The sequence below is a fragment of the Maniola hyperantus genome, chromosome 8 (assembly GCF_902806685.2).
Source record: "Maniola hyperantus chromosome 8, iAphHyp1.2, whole genome shotgun sequence".
Classification (NCBI taxonomy): Eukaryota; Metazoa; Arthropoda; class Insecta; order Lepidoptera; family Nymphalidae; genus Maniola; species Maniola hyperantus.
Window position 1 is genome coordinate 15,701,889 of NC_048543.1, and position 20,527 is coordinate 15,722,415.

At 39.8% G+C, this 20,527-nt stretch overlaps 2 protein-coding genes and 2 long non-coding RNA genes across 5 annotated transcripts in view; 1 reads left to right on the forward strand and 3 right to left on the reverse strand.

The window, feature by feature from the left end:
- Positions 1 to 20,527, reverse strand: part of LOC138402711 (uncharacterized) — a 483,214-nt gene that overhangs the window by 54,862 nt on the left and 407,825 nt on the right. The window lies entirely within an intron of this gene.
- The window catches only part of LOC138402713 (uncharacterized), a 156,506-nt gene continuing 143,394 nt past the window's right edge, over positions 7,416 to 20,527 (reverse strand). The window contains exon 2 of the long non-coding RNA XR_011237059.1: positions 7,416 to 10,621. This is a non-coding gene — a long non-coding RNA (uncharacterized lncRNA). The remainder of the gene's footprint in view (positions 10,622 to 20,527) is intronic.
- LOC117984257 (uncharacterized) lies at positions 11,023 to 14,216 on the reverse strand. Of its 2 annotated transcripts, XM_034970881.2 has the most exons (3): positions 13,864 to 14,216; positions 12,604 to 13,378; positions 11,023 to 12,165 (listed from the first exon to the last, which is right to left on the reverse strand). In XM_034970881.2, the coding sequence occupies exons 2-3, from the start codon at positions 13,372 to 13,374 to the stop codon at positions 11,545 to 11,547; spliced, it is 1,392 nt and encodes a 463-aa protein (XP_034826772.1). In that variant the 5' UTR covers positions 13,375 to 13,378; positions 13,864 to 14,216; the 3' UTR covers positions 11,023 to 11,544. The 2 variants fall into 2 exon arrangements, with proteins under 2 accessions (XP_034826772.1, XP_034826771.1); XM_034970880.2 differs by having other exon boundaries at positions 11,023 to 13,378; positions 13,864 to 14,215.
- On the forward strand, positions 15,667 to 19,904 carry l(2)dtl (WD40 domain-containing protein denticleless). Its single transcript, XM_034970879.2, has 4 exons — positions 15,667 to 15,823; positions 15,906 to 16,102; positions 16,640 to 16,751; positions 16,884 to 19,904. The coding sequence occupies exons 1-4, from the start codon at positions 15,781 to 15,783 to the stop codon at positions 18,575 to 18,577; spliced, it is 2,046 nt and encodes a 681-aa protein (XP_034826770.1). The 5' UTR covers positions 15,667 to 15,780; the 3' UTR covers positions 18,578 to 19,904.

A 20,527-nucleotide genomic window follows, 5' to 3' on the forward strand; every position in this document is an offset into this window, starting at 1 on the left:
CAGGGTAACCATAACCACTATGGTAACCCTTTTTAGGGTTCCGTACCGTACCTCAAAAGGAAAAACGGAACCCGGCTTACCTATAGGATCACTTTGTTGTCTGTCTGTCTTTCTGTCCGTCTGTCTGTCAAGAAACCTACAGGGTACTTCCCGTTGACCTAGAATCATGAAATTTGGAAGGTAGGTAGATCTTATAGCTGACATTTGGGGAAAAATCTGAAAACCGTGAATTTAGGGTTAGATCACACACAAAAAAAAAATTGTGGTCATGAAATACTAATTAGTATTTTCAACTTTCGAAGTGAGATAACTATATCAAGTGGGGTATTATATGAAAGGTCTTCACCTGTACATTCTAAAACAGATTTTTATTTATTTTTATGCATCATAGTTTTTGAATTATCGTGCAAAATGTCGAAAAAATACGGAACCCTCATTGCGCGAGCCTGACTCGCTCTTGGCCGGTTTTTTTTAATACACGGGTTGTGTGGGGCTTGCACCCACTAAAACCTGTGTTCCTCCCTCGACAGACTAGCGTTTGCGCGGGTATCTTAGTACCTAGTATTGCTACGGCGCTCACCACTAGGTAACCCTGACCCGTTGGGTAACCCTAAGGAGTCCCGGGCAGAGGTGCTGAGCTAATTTAGTTGTCACGCCGCCCCGCTGTTTATTTTTAAACATAACTGGGCATTTTTAAAGTTTATGATAGTCAGAAAATACACTGTCACATTGCGAACATGCTAATTTAGATGTTGTCAGAAAAGATTTACGTTTTGAGACGGTTTTTGTTGCGAGGGGCCTAAACTGTGGCATCTCTGTTTGTACGCAAGGACAAATTGACCTTTTCGTTTTTTGTTTTGGATTTGGCTTTTACGACAAATGAAGAATCATTGTAAAAAAATGGAATACCTAATCAGTACCCATATTATAAACGTGAAAGTGTATATTATGTTTGTTAGGTTTATTGGTTTGTTGGTTTGTCCTTCAATCACGTCGCAACAGAGCAACGGATCGACGTGATTTTTTGCATTGCTATAGTTCAAAACTTGGAGAGTGACATAGGCTACTTTTTATCCCGGAAAATCAAAAGTTCCCACGGGGTTTTTTAAAAGACAAATTCCACGCGGACGAAGTCGCGGGCATCAGCTAGTACCTACGCAAATAAAATAATTGGTACTCACTCAATTCCCCAGAGTACCAACCCACTGAAGCTGTCAAAACGTTTCCTCCTCAACCAGGCGGCGGCGGCGTCCTTTTGACAAAAACGGAATGTCTTCACTCTTTGTACTGCTGGCCCGCAGTATCGTGTGTCCGTGCACCTCCAGTTCCCACCTCCTACACTATGCTCTTGCACTATACGATCACCTGATCCACGCCAGCGATACAAATGCTCCACTAGACGCAGACGGGCCGCTTCATAGTAACAACATGTTCCAACGAATATAAGTGACGCTCCGGTCAATGGTCATCCGCTAAACGCAGTCCGTTCCTACGAACGTTGATACCTAAGTTAGAACAGATTATAGGCACAGTTCACGACAGTTATGAAACTTGTAACAATACCTAGAGACTTCACCTACACTAGCAGGCATCTTTAGGCTATGAAACGACTAGGTATGTGACCAGCTGCTCGATTGCAGCTGCGCGATTGAATGATAGATACAATGTCACGATCGCAATCACCTCTGATTGCTTGACGCTAGATCACTATTGGCTAAAATGCATTGTTGCAACAAGAATCGCACAAATTCATCCAATCAGAACAATTCAGATTGTAATAATGATTGATACAGGTTCCACGAAATCGACCTACAGTAGAATGACAGCTACAATGTCACGATCGCACCTATGATTGGTTGACGCTCGCTTACTATTGGCTACAATGCATTGTTGTAACAAGAATCGCACAAATTCAGCCAATCAGAATAATAGAGATTGTAATAACGATTAATGCACGTTTTACGAAATTGACCTACTGTGCCATCGTGGCACGTGGCAGCGTGACAAAGAGTTTAAATATATTTTTTTCAAATCTTTGATGTTCGTTGGAACACTATTATGAAGCGCCCTATCTAATGGATCATTAATTATATCACCGCTACCACACCATACGGTTACCTGATACACGCACTATTATGGCCATTATTTGGGCAACACTAATTACACCAGGGTAGCGCGGGGACTGTGCGGGTGTCAAAGTCAAAGTCAAATGATTTATTCAAAATAGGTAATTAATAACTCGTTTTGATGGTCAGATGTTGGATTTCTAAGATATAGTGGTGATAATTATTACGCAAACTTAAAACTAAAGCTGCGAGTGTTTAGGGCGTCCTTAGCCCGATTGCCATCTCGACCTGTCACGTACTATACATTTGACGTCTGCCAGTGTGGGTGAAGCCTCGGCATTTTATTAGAAGTTTCAAAACTGTCCTGAACTGTAGCGATGTTCGTTGGAACCACCGCGCACCGAGTAGAACACTTATGAAGCGCCCCATCTAGCGGATCATTTATATCGCCGGTACCACACTATAGGGTCACCTGATACACGCACTATTATGGCCATTATTTGGGCAACACTAATTGTCTGTTTTCGGCGGAGTTTTGTTCGTGTGGTGTTGTTTTGTGTTGTCGTGGAGGGGAATTAGGAATGCGAGGGAGGAATGCATGCTCTTTTGTGTTGCTGCGAGGCGGAGTTTTCTAAAAGGGGTAGGCTTTTGAGGTAAGTTAAGTTCAGCTTATATGAAAACTTTAAAGAACCTGTGGATTTTTTTAAATGGACTCTTCGAGGCGCGTTGGGCGATTTTGGATTGGGTAAAAACTTTAAGGTTGGGTCAGTGACAAGTTAATGTTGTTAGCTTTTATGTTATAAATATGAATATAACTATAACGCGTGAAATTAGGTATTTTAAAAATCCCGTGAGAACTCTTTGATTTTACGGGATAAAAAGTAGCCTATGTCACTCTCCAGGCCTTTATCTACACATGCAAAAAATAACGTCAATTCGTTGCACCGTTGCGACGTGATTAAAGGACAAACCAACAAACAAACACACTTTCGCATTTATATTAAGGGTACTGATATATATTATGGATTCGAATCCTTCCGGGGTCCTTTTTCATAGGGACTTCCTACCAATTACAATCCGGGTATCTTTAAAACAAGAGTGAATAGGCATCTTCTAGGTCAACGCGTCCCACCTTAGGCCACATCATCACTTTCCATCAGGTGTGATTGTGGTCAAGCGTTTGCCTATAATGAATTTTAAAAAAAGGACTCAGCTCGGGGCGCGGTTGAGAGTTCAGACTGAGTGCGACATCATTTGATTGAATTGTTGAAAGAAATTAACGCAGGCCATTTTCTTTATGACTTGTCATTCAGAAAGTATCTAACAGCCGCACTCAGAGTCGCTTAATCGTCACTTAAGTCATTCCTTATCCATACTAATTCATGCCTTAAGTAACGATTAAGCGATTCTGAGTGCGACCGTTAGTAATCAGAATGCCGTTCCTAAGAAGAAGAACCAGCGAGAAACTCGGCGGTTTCTCTTTTTAAGTTTTAAATTGTTGCTACACATCTAATTCTAAACTAACAAAAAAAGAAGTTGTTTCTATAAATATTTCCAAAACATGTACCTAAAGCAACCGCGTGGTACTTACGGGCTGTCACACGTCAAGTATCAATTTAGCTTTTTACTAACTAGTAGCACAACAAGTATCAAGAGTTGTGCAGTTGAACAAATACGAGTGTCACGTTACCTTACCACACCAACGAAATACATACGGACTCTTGTTTGATATAATAACAACACACTTTTTTAAATCTTTGTACAAAAAATATTTAACTTTCATGGCGGCCATTTCAAATTTTTACTATAAATTGTTGTTATAGCGGCAATAGAAATACACAACTCTCTACCTACAGTCCACTGACTGATGGACGGACGGCCGGACGGACGAACGGACAGCGGATACTTACCGTGACCCGTTGGCACCCTTCGGGTAACAAGAATCGCACAAATTCAGCTAATCAGAACATGCGGCGTGCCGCCTGGGATTGAATCTTGGACCCCAAATAGGAGGTAGACCGTAGACGTCTACCACTATGGGCTATTTGATTCTACACCACTTTTGTTTCTATGTATAGTACTTCGTAGTAGGTATATACTATATATGACTACCTATATTGGTAATTAAATCATTGCAATTCTTACCTAAAGCTCAGAATACCTACATAATAGTAGGTAGGTAGTAGGTACCTTCCCAAGTTAGCATACTTAACCAAACGTTTCATTACCTAGATATCCATAGGGACACCCATCCGTTCAACCAGCTATTGTACAAGAGGGTATTCAGAAAATAAAGTAACTTGTTGGTCAACCAGCCTCGTTTTATTACATGGTGACAGCGGTGGAATAATACCTAGGCTATATTTTATCCCCGAAAGTTAAAATTCACATACTTTTAAACACCTACATCCACGGGCACGAAGCCGCGGGCATCATCTAGTGAATAATGAAAGAAGCTTCCATACGTTTTTACTTTCTTTTTTGTTACAAAGCTAAGATAAAACACAGATTGGTAAACTGTAACGTTGATCTTAGTGAGAGGTTCAGATTTCAACACAAGGGTATACAATTAGCCCCCCGTATTACTCAGCTATGCTTGGAGTTTCTCTACGTGATCAAATCAGAAATAAGGAGATCCGTAGGAGATTTAGAGGAACCGACATAGCTCAACGGGTTGCAAAGCTGAAGTGGCAATGGGCGGAGCACATAGTTCGGAAAAGTGATAGACGTTGGGTGCTAAGGTGCTGGAATGGCGACCTCGCACTGGAAAGCGCAGCGTTGGAAGACCCCCACTAGGTGGACGGACATCAGACGAGTCGCACGGAGCCGCTGGATTCAGGCAGCGCAAGACCATGGCGTGCGGAAGTCGTAAGTTCATCGATCGAAATTAAGTACCTAGGTAGGTAGGTATATGGATACACAAAGCTCTTAGTTGTAAGATGTAATGTGTAGCATAATTTGGGAAATACAAACGTTTTTTGTATTCTTTTTTCTTACTTGGCCAGCCAGCGTGGTGGACTATGACCAAAACCTTTCTCATTCTGAGAGGATACCCGCGTGCTCAGAAGTGGGCGCGGGTTGATCAGTCAGTCAGTTGTTAGTTGCTGCTACCTACGAGGATATTAGTTTTGACTAATCTTACCTATTAGTTTTTTTTTTTTTTTTTTAAAGAATATTAGCCATGTTAAATGACTAATATTCCCCTTTCCTCTCCAACTAAGCGTCAAGCTTGTGCTAGGAGTAGGTACGACAATAGTGCAACGGGCGGGGTTTGAACCGTCGACCATTCGGTTTTCAGTCCACTCCTTTACCCGTTGAGCTATTGAGGCTCAGTTACTAAAATGGTTACTTTAATTTCCAAATAATGTTTGGAAATAAGAATACATACCTACCTATACATTTCTGTAGATTGTAGAACATTATTTATTAGGTACTGGTTATAAAAAGTGCATGGTTGCGCCATCTGTTATAGAATAGAATTTTTTAGGCATTGGAAAAATAATTTAGCGCCATCTAGTATTGGATAGTAATAGTTATTCATAGTAGTAGTGCGATCCCGTTTGGCCGGAACGTCCAAGTGGGGGTACGGGCCTCGAGGGCATGACTCCTTACTAGTTATTCATGATTGTTTCTTATTATGTTGTTAGACTTTTCCGATAGATGTCACTATAAATAAATAAGTGCAACATTACATTTTTATATGGAGTGTAGCTCCGAGGTAATTTGTTTTTTGCTAATCCTTTTCTCTGCTCGGTGGTGGTGGTGGTGGAGGACGGTAGTGGATTATCTGTATTCCACACAATTGAAATCGTCGTGTTGAAATCGTCGATTTGTACAGTTGTTATCGGCACTTGCGGGAAGGTTTTCCAAATATTATGCAGTAGGTACCATTATCATACATAGGCGGCGCGTGAGTTGCATTGCATGTAGCAAAGAGGGCACGGTCACACAACACAAGCCCAGATGAAGGCTCTTCATACAGAACTAGCGACCCGCCCCGGCTTCGCATGGGGGCAATGTAGATACTAATGTGGTGCCATTGAGGTGTCATTGCCTCGAAAACTCTCAAATGAGAGAATTTTTCCGACCTAATTCACATTATTTCGATTTCTCTAGGGATCTCTAATTTTTTGAGAATTACTCTATAGCTATAAACCTTCCTCTTAAATCACTCTATCTATTGGTGAAAACTGCATTAAAATCCGTTGCGTAGTTTAAAAGATCTACGCGTTCATACATACAGACAGCGGGAAGCGACTTTATTTTATACTATGTAGAGATTTGAATCATCCTCTTTATGATCAACCCGTCACTGGCCCACTACTGAGCACAGGTCTCCTCTCAGAACGGTTTCGACCATAGTCCGCCATACTGGCTCAGTGCGAATTAGCAGACCTTCACACACCCTTGAAAACATTCAGGCAATGCAGGTTTCCTCACGATGTTTCCTTTACCGTTAAAGCAAGTGATACTCAGTTGCTTAAAACGCACATAGCTCCAAAAATTAAGAGGTGCCTGGGATCGAACCCCCGACCCCTAAGCTATTACCGCTTTTATTTTTTGACCTATTGTCTGCTGATCAACGGGGTGATTTGCTGACACAGTACAGTAGCCGGCAAGAAATATTGTACATCGACCTTTAGAATGAGATTTCGGCTTTGTAGAGCGTTGTCTCTGTCACTCATACCCATGTGACGTTTTGTCGGTCTCAACAACAGAGACAGCGTTCTACAAAACCGCTATCTCTTTCTAAAGGTCGATGTACAATATTTCCTGCCGCGTACTGTATTCAACTATGAATGATAGCCACAGCTCATTTGACATTTAATTTTAATCCATTGAAGGTTTTCTACCAAAAAATCATTTTATTATCACTCAAGAAAGAAGCAATGTAGAACCAACCAATGTCAAATGAACTCGGAGGCTATCTTTTTTTTTTTTTTTTTTTTATTCAGATACAAGTTAGCCCTTGACTGCAATCTCACGTGGTGGTAAGTGATGATGCAGTCTAAGATGATAGCGGGCTAACTTGGAAGGGGTATGGCAGTTTTTATTAAACCTATACCCCTTTGGTTTCTACACGGCATCGTACCGGAACGCTAAATCGCTTGGCGGCACGGCTTTTGCCGGTAGGGTGGTAACTAGCCACGGCCGAAGCCTCCCACCAGACCAGACCAGAAATTTAGAAATTATAAAATTCCAAACCCCTGCCAGGAATCGAACCCGGGACCTCCCACTATTAAGACCACAGCGCTCACCACTGCGCCAGGGAGGTCGTCGTATCTATCATTCATCATTGAATGAGTCAGCCAATCAGAATGCAGGTATATTCTTACACTCAGTACAATCTTTAAAAACAGTGAAAGTATTTATTACACAAAAATTTAATACAAAATAAACAGAGTTTAATATATAGTTACTCTAAATCAAGATGTGACCTAACACACACACAACAATAGTGTTGCGGTTGTACAAATAAAGATACAATTGATTTAAATTTAGGATTGCTATACACATAGTCGGCACGGCACTGCCGCGCGGTCGGCCGATACAAGCGGATGTAATATTATGCAGATTACAGATCAAAGTTTGACGAAAGGGCCGCTTGGACTGCCCTCACATACATATTATGTTATGATAGCAATAAATAATAATTACTAGATTAGGTTCGTATTTATTTTGGATGTAACTTAATTCATTACTACTGTGTAACTACAATTTCGGTACATGGAAAATAAATAGGTATATATGTTAGGATAGTAATTGATTTAGATAAGATTCATAGATTTTTTAAATATTACATTAGATATAAGATTTTGAGATGAATGTTACACTAGCGTATTAGGTACAATCCTGTAGGGCTAGATAAGTGCTGAAAAATAAAAAATAAAAACATTATACAGTTAGATACAGTACCCTTGGTACGACTTTGTACATCTTGCCAACGTTGGTATATTATCGAATATCGAAACACTATAAAATGGACTAAAATTGATTATTTTAAATCTTCCGATTTTAAAATAAACTTTATTCAGATTTTTAAATAATCTTAAAATATAGGTAAAAATACTATCGTAAAAATTATTAGTACATAAATATACTACCGATTTTTATTTTACAATGTTTTTGTTCATCCTGGCTGTATATAGACGATTTCGAACTTTCGATTTGTCAATAGGGCGAGCCGAATGAAAGTCAAACCTACATAGAATTTACGAATTAAATGGTGACTATGTGTATAGCAACCATTATGTCGCATACAATGGCACTTATAATACAAATATCATACACAAATTTTATTCGTGTTCACATATTCAGAATGTTACAGGCAAAATCCACAGTGTATTCAATGCTAGGACTGATAAGGCAATCTACTACCCAGGTGAAAATAAAAACATTTCACATAGGCCACCGTTGGCTCTTAGGACATCTTTCGGTTTGCTTAAAAAATGCATTGAAGTAAAAAAAGTGGTCAATACTCCGCAGACATACTAGTCACTAAAATTTTTTTTTTAAATTCAGATACAAGTTAGCCCTTGACTGCAATCTCACCTGGTGGTAAGTGATGATGCAACCTAAGATTTATGCGGGCTAACCTGGAAGGGGTATGGCAGTTTTTATTAAACCCGGTACGGGTTGGTTTCTACATGGCATCGTACCGGAACGCTACGCTTTACCGGTAAGGTGGTAACTAGCCACGGCCGAAGCCTCCCACCAGAGCAGAATAGAAATTTAGAAATTGTAAAATTCCAAACCCCTGCCAGGAAGCGAACCCGGGACCTCCCACTAACAAGACCTGCGCCAGTTTTGACGTTTGACTAGTTGTCAAATACCGGATCGGGGGTAGATCGGTATTCGGTACCCAGTGGCGTGCAGCTCATAGAGGCATAAACGCACTGCTTACCCGCGTTGTAAAAAATCAGTGCTTATTTTTCATTAAAACCTGCCGGAAAATAAGTTCATACCTAAATGCATACCCTGGCTTGAAATCCTGTGCACGCCACTGTCGGTACCAGTATCAACCATGCACAGTGCACACTGCGGACTTGCGGATAATATACATTCATTTTATCGCCTAAATCCAATAAGTTAACATTGTAGGTAGTTACTAATAACACATTTTTGTAATTATAAGTGGGTCATATCTAATATCTATACAGCACGTGGCCTTTGCCCTTCACTAAACAAAGATTTAGTTTCAAAGCAAGCTTTGTTATAAATACATCAATATCACATCAAGTGTCTCTGATTAATAAACACTAGCATTTATATGGGATAGTCCGATTGTCATTACTCCTGTACACAATGACCCAATGTGTTCATGACTGCTGGCAAATTGGGTATTTGACTCCAACTTTGTTATTACTTTATTTATAAACTATAGGATAAAAATAATGACGTAAAGTGAAAAAACTAATTAAATCGATCAAATAATAAAAAAGTTACAAGCATTTAATTATTTCTGATTAGACAGAGATAGCAATATAGAATAATGACGTCATTTTGACAAATGCCATAGTAGCTTCGTGCGGTTTCATACAAATTTTCGTTTTGCGAGAAAGGAATAGAAGACCCTCCCACTCCAAAATTAAAATGCCTGTAATTTTGTAAATCTTTGTTGGATTTTAAATTTCTTTTCAGCGTACGTCATTATTTTCATCCTAGTTTATAATAAAGTAATAATATTTACCAAATTCAAAAGTAGTGAAAAACCCAATTGTGCCAAGCTTGCATGATGTTTGTATGAAGACCAACAAAAGTTGGCAAGTCGACCAGCATTGGCCAAACACTTTGGGTCAATGAGTACAAGGCTTTTTAAAATACACTTGCCATAGCAAACATACATCTTCCAATATTGTTGTGCCTATGTAAATTGTAAACCATGTGGTTATCAATAGAATATAATATTACGTGTAGACCACCATTCTTGTCGCATTGACAGACAATAGAGTAAGTGAGGGATAAGATGCACACATTAACTTAAGCAATTATAAAAGTATGAAAATTAACTTTACGCCGCGTAGAGGTACTTTCCAAGGCGGGTTCCTTAATGCTTCATAGATGGCGCTGGTCAAGCCCTTCCAAAGAGAAAGAATGCAACTTTTATCCTGAATTTAAAATTTCCCACTGGCTTTTAAAAACCTAAATTTGTGCGAACAGTCACAGGTATCATGTAGTATATATAGTAATAAATAAATGCAGTGTTTCAGGTCTCTATAAACGGAACTAAATAATGAATATACGTACCGCAAATTGCTAATGCGCGTAGTCGCCATTTTAGTCACGTGAAGTAGAAACTAGATAGAACTAGATTGAAGTTTCGAGCTGATGGTATATTTTTAGTTCGGTTGACGTCAAAATCACGTCATCAGTCACGTCCTTTCGATGTTAATGTGACATGGTTGCACCGCAATAACAATTTGCGGGACTCATAACAATTTTCTTAACTATTTTGTAGATTCTCAAAATTCAACTGTACAATATCTCTCACCGAACAATCTCTTTCGTGCCATAAATGTGACACTGGCGAAACAATCCGTGCCCAGTTGGCACACCTAAAAGCCAATAATTGGGTATTAAATTGAATTGAATAACTCTCAGCTTTTGTTATTTAACAAACATGCTCTAGCACAAGACCAATTATTTAAGAAAAATTCTATAACTTTCCTAGCAACAACATGAACAGCGCCATCTTTGAGGCTTTTACAGAATACGCCCTGGAAAGTTTCTTATTGTTGCAACAGGCTCATGATTATAAATACTATCTGTCCCGGCTTACTCACGTGTGTAGTCGACGTTAGCCCGACTAGTTTCGAACCCATACGGACTCCCTTGAAAAAGGACCCCGTATGGGTTCGAAACTAGTCGGGCTAACGTCGACTACACACGTGAGTAAGCCGGGACAGATAGTATTTATAATGGAAATCACTCACGGTAGTTTAAACGCTAAAAAAGGCTCATGATTGGTTTGTAATGTGCCATGCGATACTGGCCGCTGCCATGAGTGGCCGATTTATAGTGACTATGGCAGTTTTTACATGCCATGCAAGGAATGCTTCTTTCTATGTTTTATCCTTCGCTGATTGCCAATAATATTGTGATGATAAACTTATAAAGTCTTATAATATAGATAGTTCAATCGCCAGAGCAAAAAGATGTATTGCAGAAGTGCTGCTGATGGACAGGACTGGGATTTATAAAAATATTATTAAATAAACAAGCAAAAATAATAAAAAATATCGAAACAATAAATTCCAAGGTGTGCTATGCTATCTTGTCTTCTACCTTCAATGTCAATGACAATGCAACAATATAGTGGAGTCTTATATCTGGAATATATGCCGCGAAACCTAACTGCCTCCGACAGGCCCAATATTTATACAAGAGAATATGACGTACGCCAAAAATGTCTACCAGAGGAAAACTTCAGTTATCATATAAAGCTCAAAGCTATTACAACTATGAATGTTTCAATATGCTAACAGAAAAACTTGCGCTGTTTCAACGGAGCACTGTCACTGTCACTGTCGGAGAAACAAGCGGCAAAGCCACTCTTGTCCCTCACGGAGTCTCTGCTGACGGACTGTCCCGTTTTGCCCCCTGACTTTTTAACTTTTCTTACACATTTTGGTGTGGATTGTTCCAAGGCACACGGCATGCCACCGGAAAGTTTTGTATCACTACCCTCACTTGACGATTCCTTGTAAAATTGTCCTATTTTATCCCTATTAACTGTCCGGCTGCGGAGACATCTGGACGAGGCGTTGTCCTTCCTGGTGCTCTTGGTGTCTGGCGAGGCCACGTTCACCGCCGGACTGGAAGTGACTGGCTCCATGAAACTATTCAACTGCAACACTGAAGCGTTGGTTTCCTCGACATCTAATTTCACACCTTTTCTTCTTCCACTTCTTGTCCTGGAAACTACTTTTTCTTCTGAATTTTCCTTCCGATTTACGTTAAGAGTCCCTTTACGCATGTTATACCTCCTGCCGGTGGCATTGGGTTTGGAGAGAGCCATGTTAGTTGAACAGTTCGGTTCGAGAGTTTCCGTGTTGTTTTTGTGGCGTCGGGGATACCTGGACGCACCGCTGCTTCGGGACTGGAAAGAAATATTTAAATTATTTTTACTTTCTCGTTTATTATTTTTGCTAGTGTTGTTATTGCCTTCTAACTTTGTCTCCATGAATTTCAGTATGGATGTGCTTTTGTTCACCGCAGTGGACCGCTCCTGACTTTTCACTGTTACTAGTTTGACGGCATTTTGAGATGAATCGGTGCTGCAGTTCAATGCAGCAGTGTCTGGAAACCCGGTATTGACAGACTTGTTTATGCACATTATTATTTTGTCGCCCTGCAATCTCCGTTTTGAGTGCTTTGTCAGAGTCCTAGTGTTTTGATTTCTCAACTTTTGTGGCCTTTTCGATGAGTGTACTTTAGTGGATCGGATATAATTGGCCGTGAAACCAGACACATCACTCAAGTCCTCGAACTGACCGTTGGGTACAATGTGATTTGTTCCTTTTCTAGACGACATTACCTTGCTCTTGCTCTGGTTGTTTGTGACCACTTTGTCCGACCGTTTGTCCTCTCCCTCCACAACATCTTGTTTACCATTAACGATGCTAGCGTTGAATATTTCAAAGGAACTATTGAGGGTACTGTTATTCCATTTCTGTTGAGCCGTTCGCAAGCTTCTCCTCAACTGCACCACTTTTGGTGTTGACGTGGAAACTTTATTCTTTTTAGGCACTCTTGTGGGACAACTCTTTTGCGACTTCATGTTTTTAGATTTCTTTGGTGCTGATGACAAATTAATATTGAAGTCTACATCGGAGTCGGCTCGGTCAGACTTGCAGCTGTTGGGGTTGGGCTTTTGAATCTGTGGAGTTTTAAAGTAGACATTCTGCTGCTTTTCTGATGACACTGAATCTTCATCTAACAATTTTTTCTTTTTCGGGGCTGGCTCCCGATCTTCGCTTTTAACACTGGGGGGTTTGGCCGTGGAGCACTGCGGCTGCTCAGACTGTTTTTTGAGGATATTGTCATAGTTGAAGAGGCAGGGGGCACGCTTGGTGTAAATCCAGTACGATATCTCATCCATGTTGCTCATAAAGGGAGGGTCGTGGTGCGGAGGGCGGAGCGCGGGGGGCGCGGGCGGGGCGCGAGGCGAGCGCGCAGGAGTCGCGCCAGGCACTGCAGCGGTGAACGCCAGCCGCACGACGCCCGGAGTACCAGCTCCGCACTTCCGCTTGATCCCGCGCCCGCGCGCGGCCCGGGCTTGCTCGCTCCCATCATCATCACATTCCATGCACCTGCACATTCAACATATTTTGAGCATCAACCTCACCTTCTCATATAAAAATAAAGTTTCACAGTCAGAGAAACTTCAGAATGCATGCCATATCATGAGATGAGATACAGGTTATTTAGCATATTAAAACAATAATAATTTACATCTGTACAAAAATCAAACTGCAAAATATTTGTAGTTTTATTTGTACCACAAATCACTTAACTAATTTAGACTGGACTTTTGCATAGGTATATTTGTTATATTAATTAATTGATGTTCTCAAAACGAACAACTCAGTTTTCTTAAAATCGGTTGAGTGTAACACAAGTTACAGCTTGACCATATTTTCACACGAACTAAGCTAGGGGCGAAAACTAATACTCAACAAATGGGCGAAGACTCAATAAATTACGCTATTGCAGCTGTACACCTCAAAATGTTTCAATATGACGCCGTCTTCACATGAACGGAATACGAAGGGGAACAGTTGATCAATTTACTTACTTTTACGATTCTGACTGTGGCAAAACTTGTTTTTACAATTTCCTAATACGAACAGACACACCAACTTCACTAATTTCATGAAATTCGACGTAGTTTTCGCAAAACTGGTCAACTGAGAATGGTACCTGACGACGAAACACTAGTGTCACAAGAGTCAATATAGGTAAAGATGGATCTTATTAGGAGTCACATTTAACTTCCAAGATAAAATAACACGCGAAATTTTTGAAATCAAAGCGTTATGTACTTAAAGGGGATTATTATAAATTGAGATTAATTAAAAATAAAAGGAAACATTACGGCACAATCACAGCAAAGCTTTTTAATTTTTTTTTATTAGTTCCAAAGACATCACAGCAGAGACAGCAGTTCTTGGTGTTCACAGATTACAGCTATACTCTATGCATTACAGTCGTCACTATAGACTTACTAAACAAGTAGACGAAAGACGAAACTGAAACTCGGTGCTGCAGGTGCTGCAAAATCAATATTTCTCAAAAGGAAAAACGGAACCCTTATAGCATCACTTTGTTGTCTGTCTGTCTGTCTGACAGTCAGTCTGTCAAGAAACCTACAGGGGTGATATAAATAACACACGAAATGACCTATGAACTTATAGTTAGTATTTTCAATTTTCGAAGTAAGATAACTATATCAAGTGGGGTATCATATTATGAAAGGGCTTTGCCTTTGCATTCTGCGACAATTTTTATTTATTTTTTATATATTTTTTTTTATCTCTATATTAGTGTACATTTATTTAAAACTTTAGCACTGTATAGTATATTATACATACAGAAAAAACTTATCACTAAAAATTTTATACTTACAAAAAATATACGCCGTCCAAATGGTCATTTATGGGCATTGTGCCCAAAACACTGGCGCTATTACCTCGCTGAACGGCAAGGGTCAACCGTTGAGCGAAATAAGCACCAGCTCTTGGGTCACCAGACGCGTGGATCAGCTTTTGGGACACGACGTTTATAAAAGCTTTCGTGTCCGATGACCATGGGCCCAGAGTCTCAAACGCAATCTCTATATTGATTTATTGAACAATATCCTAGGTATGCTTACAGCAACGGCAAATCGCATACCGAGTCAGAAGTAAGATAATATATATAATTGATTAAATTCACATTATACTAATATTAAAAACATCTAATTGTTGGTGCTGAGAAATCAATTTTATGCATCATAGTTTTTAAAATACGATTTTAGTACGGAACCCTTGGTGTGCGAGTCTGATTCGCACTTGGCCGGTTTTTATTTAATTTTTTAAAATATTTGAAACTTACGATTGATATGTTTACAATGTTACCCGTGACAACTGTACTGCTCATTCTGCTAATCTTCAGTCTCATTCTGTGGATATGACTAAGACGTGTCGTAGATAGAGTAATAAAGGTAGATGCAGGAACGTTTGCTTTCTCATTCGCACTAAAAAGAGAGCACAGATAAAGTTAATAATGTGATAAACAGAGACGCAGCTAACCTATTTTTGTCCCGTATCGTGTAACTGGTTTTTTTCAAGAATACATACAACTTACATACAAGAAATTGCAAAACAAACTTTGAGAATTTGTGGCGTAATTCTCATGAGTTATTTACTTGTTTTCACATTAAAAACGTTTAATACAAATATTGTTGATCGGTTAATACAAATATTGACTACTAAACAATGGTAATAATAATTGTCGTGTTACTCATCGTTACGTCCTGCTATCGCTATCTCATACGCGGTTACACAGAACTTACATCTACCTATTATTCTATCTACGGACTAAGTGAAGTGAACTGTCAAAAATTTGTCAATGTCAAAAAAAATTGTCGAGAAGCACGAAAATTGCGGGTAAAAAGTTGTTGAATTATTTCTATAATTATTTAACGCGTAATGTTTCTTATCTTCTCTGGAAAATGAATGATATACAAAATGTTATCGATCGTCAACTCGGAATATGTAAGTATATAATATGATTTATCATTCACTTTTGCGTTTATATCTCATATTAGACAGTGAATTTTCGCGCGGTATTTTCTAGATTCCCGGTTCAACTACGACAATGTCCTGAAGAGGCTCGTGGTCCACAAGGAGGAGTCGTTCTACGGGCTGGGACGCGATCCTCTGATGTTGATGTTTGAAGTGGACCCGCCGATATTTGCTTGTCGATTTTCTGAAGCCGCCGGCTACGAACATACCCTAGCTCTCGCCAACGAGGATGGCCGAGTGGTTATACAGGTAAATACACTCCTTTCCAAAAAAGTAGGTAAAGAAAAAAGAACTAGGTACTTTTTCATGTATGAGATTGCCTATGAAAAATATAATTGAATGTTTATTTCAATATTCGGTTGTGGGTCAACATTCTACAGCTAATACCAAAATTACAGGGTTGTGACTCAGTTCATCTACAAGCTAAAAACTTGTGACATGTAATTCAATTCAGTTCAATTTCTTTATTTTGCAGAAACATAAATTTACATAAAGTCTTACAGAACAGAATATTAAAGAACATTACAATAATAATATATTATTGCTTACATATATTTAAAAGAATCTAAAACAAGTAAATTTATAATTTTGAAAGTTTATTATAATTTATCATCAAAGTACTCGTTTATGGAATAGCATTTTGTTTAAATGCTCATAACTCTGAAAAGTTAGAGGCATGCCCGGCATCGAACCCCACACCTCTGATTAGAAGGCGGACGTCCTAACCTAAGCTAGGCTTACACTTTGAATAAACCATTTGACTTTGACTTTGAGGATTGTTTCCAGGACACATCCACAGCGAGGAGCGCAAGCTCACTGGAAGTGTTCCAGTGCCACAGCAATGCAGTGTTCGACCTGGCTTGGATGCCGCACCATATGAACTTTGTCACTGTCTCGGGTACGTTAAATTACAGATACTAACTGTTGACGGTTGCCGTCGACTGAGTCGCCGGTCGACTAGTCTACCATGCGTGATTGGGTCCTGTTGCGGCGCCAGTTTTTGTTAAAAGCGAAATGTTTTCATCTGCAGGTGATCACACAGCTTGCCTCTGGGATGTGTCGCAGTCATCGCCGAAATGCGTCCTCACATTCTCCCACCACACTAGATCCGTCAAAACTGCGATGTTCCGCCCCACGGACCCATCCGTGTTTGCGACGGGCGCTAGGGACGGCCACATATTGATCTGGGACATCAGGACCAACTGCCAACCGTCCATCGTCCTCAAACCTGACAACTGTTTGATGAACTGCCACTCCAGTTTCACCCCCAAAACTCCCGGCTCACACGGAAAGAGACCGCGCTTCGACAACCAAAGAGCTATAAGCATCACCGGCCTCGTGTTCCAAAACGATTCAACCCTGCTCTCTTGCGGCGAATGCGACGGCAACATCAAAGTTTGGGATTTGAGGAAGAACTACAATATTTACAAGAAAGAACCTCTCCCCAAACATTCCATCCCGTACTGCGGCAGTTCCACTAAAAACGGTTACACGAATTTGATAATAGATGACGCGAGAGTTCGCCTGTACGCCAGCTGCATGGACAACGTCATATACTGCTTCAATATCTCCACCTACAACTCGCTACCGGAACGACGATACGTCGGCCACGAAAACAATACATTCTACATAAAAACTAGTTTAAGCCCGGATAGTATGTATTTAGTTAGTGGAAGCAGTGATAAAAACGCATATATTTGGAATGTCAAATATTCCCACCCGGTCGTAAAGTTAGCGGGACATCGCGCAGAGGTCACTTGCGCCGCGTGGTGCCAGAAAGACATGAAAGTGGTGACCTGCAGCGACGACGCCAAGCACAAAATATGGAGAATAGGCCGCGAGTTCCCTGAAACTGATGTGGACTTGGAGGGGCAAGCGGAAACGGTGCCGCGCGCTGATACCACAAGCCTCCCTCAGTGGGGGGGATTGGACAAAACACCCAAGTCGCTAAAACGCACGATAAGAACCCCCAGCTCGTACAGCGCCAAACGCGCGCGGTCCCAAGAGACCAGCACGAGGAAAACTAAACGCTGCCTCGCAGACCTGATGACCGCAACGAAAGACGCCGACGAAGAGGTTGCGACCATGACTAAACGACTCAAACTAGACATGCCGTGCATTTGTGAAGAGCAACTTTTGCCGGCTGGCATCAAGCGTCAGAGACACTCCACAGAAGTTTCTCCAGATTGCGGTACACCTCGCAAAACGATACATTTAGACCCAGACCCCAGCCCCAAGTCCCCAGAATGGACATATTACACCCCGAAAGCCGGAACATCGTTCATGTCCCCAACGAAAAGTTACGAGAAGAGAACTTGCAAAATTCTCTCAGCCAAAAGCCCAAAAGCCATATCCTCGAGTACAATACCGCACCGAACTCCCGTCAAAGTATCCCCGACTAAAGTGAGAGTCGTAAGTTTTACTACGCCGACTAAAAACTTGCCCAACTTCGTTCTGGACGGCGAAGCACCACATTTGAGACTGATGTCGCCCGTGAAGAAAAAACAGGAAACTACCGATTGGTTGACATTAATGGTTCGCGAGAAAAAGGGGAAACCCGCAGAAACCGTTGAAAAAGTTAGTCAAGTTGCACCACTCAGTCCTAAAGACAATGTACCCACCAGGAGAAGTTCAGTCACGGAGAAAACTCCGAAGTCGGTGACGAAATCTTTGACTTTACTGAAATACTTTAGTGTTGTTGAAAAGAAAAATGGCGTAATTTAACTGTGAATATTGCACTGGTTTTCTTAGATAAGTGAAATCTTTTTATTGTTATTTTATGACAATAACAATTAAGCCATATTAGTTTTTGTTTACGCTTCTGGTTCAAAGAAAAATCCAGAAAGCGATCTCAATCTATATTAAAATGGATCAATGTTCTATTTCTACTGACGTAAATTCGATTTCTAATATAAATACTTAAGTTTAAAGAAGAAGACTCTTTTGGTTCTCAATTTTTTTTAAATAAGTTTTGCTTGCATTTACTATTGCATGTTGGGTTCCTATTCCAAGATCTCTTAGCATCGATGATTCGTAGCAAATCGATGAGAGTGTAGTAAAGCGCAAATCGATGAGAGCGTAGTAAAGCGCAAATCGATGAGAGCGTAGTAAAGCGCAAATCTATGAGAGCGCAGTAAAGCGCAATTTTGTCACGAAACCTTTAATTTTCTGCCCAGTTTCTAAATTATCAACAAATACTTGAGTGTACAAACCTTTTATTTTTACTTCGACTACGTATTATTAGACAGAATAAAAAGATAATAGTGAATTTTGATATTTGTAGAAGATGTCATTCTACTATGCGATCAAAATAAAAATAGGAATGACTTTTCGCCATATTAAAATGTCTTCGTTGTGAATATATCTTCTATAAAATAAAAATGAATCACTGAATGTGTTGCTCATCGCAAATCTCGACAACAGCTAAATCGATTTCGCTAATTCTTTTTTTATAATATTCCTTGAAGTACGAGGATGGTTCTTACGAAAAGAAAAATTAAAAAAATTTGAATCGACTGTTAGGCGGAACGAAGTTCGCCAGGGCAGCTAGTTTTCAATAAAAATACTGAATTACTGGTTTACTGTAAGAATTCACGAAATTTTAATGTAGGAAAAATTAATGTAGAAAAAAAACTTCATGCAAAACATATTCGTTTAAACGCTAAAATATTATAAATATAATGCAAAGTAACATTTCTTGCAAACCTAGAAATATTTTATAGAGATAAAGTTATTCTTGTGCACATGCTTTAAATGTTTATTTTTTAGGTTTTTGGTACAAACAAATAAATAAAATACGTTTTTTAACAGATCGAGGTCATTGACTTTCCTATTCTTGCTCTGATTGCATTGTACAAACTACTGTTTCTCGGACAATTTGGTCTGAGACATTATGTTAAGTATGTGCTGGCGTAAAGCGTTATTAGTTAACATTATTAGTTGTAGGTATAAACTATCACTCTCTGAGCCTCATTCACTCACTGAGTCTCAAAAGTATTTCATACTTATTTGTGGCGGAGTAATTTCAATAAAGATGCTATTTTGTCATGTACACAGTCTTTAATTTACCTTTACTTTGTTTCGATAAATTTTTCTGATCCAGTTATTACTATTACTTATTACCTACACAAAACTTTTTTAGTTTAATTGGTACCAGATGTTCTATTTCACGAAGACCGTTTGGTCATGTTTGTGTGAGTGTACACGCACAGTGTACACATCTGTTATGGAGTGCGTGTCGCTCAGTTTGGTTTGGACTCATTTGACTGTCATTCAGTCAAATTTGGCCTCATTTGCTTTTTCACGAGTACTTCATAAATTATAAGTACAATGACAAGAGCAAGTTAGCCCGCTTCCACCTAGACTGCATCATCACTTATGGGCTAACTTGTAATGGAATTTAATAATCTAATCTTTGACCTGGCTCAATTTCTGTGGAAAGGTTCAATAAAACAACAATATAAGATGTGCCATTGCTCACTCTTTATTACGCATGTTAATTCAGTATATAAAACATAATATAAATCATCTTGTAAATAATATATCACCGATGGTAGTCGCAGCGCGCATCGCTGCAAGCCAGGTTTGCTGTCAGTACGGATTCTCTTCTGGAGATGCGGTACATTGCGCGTCGATGGCCAAAAACCGTTTGCCTGTTATATGGCGTAGTACGAC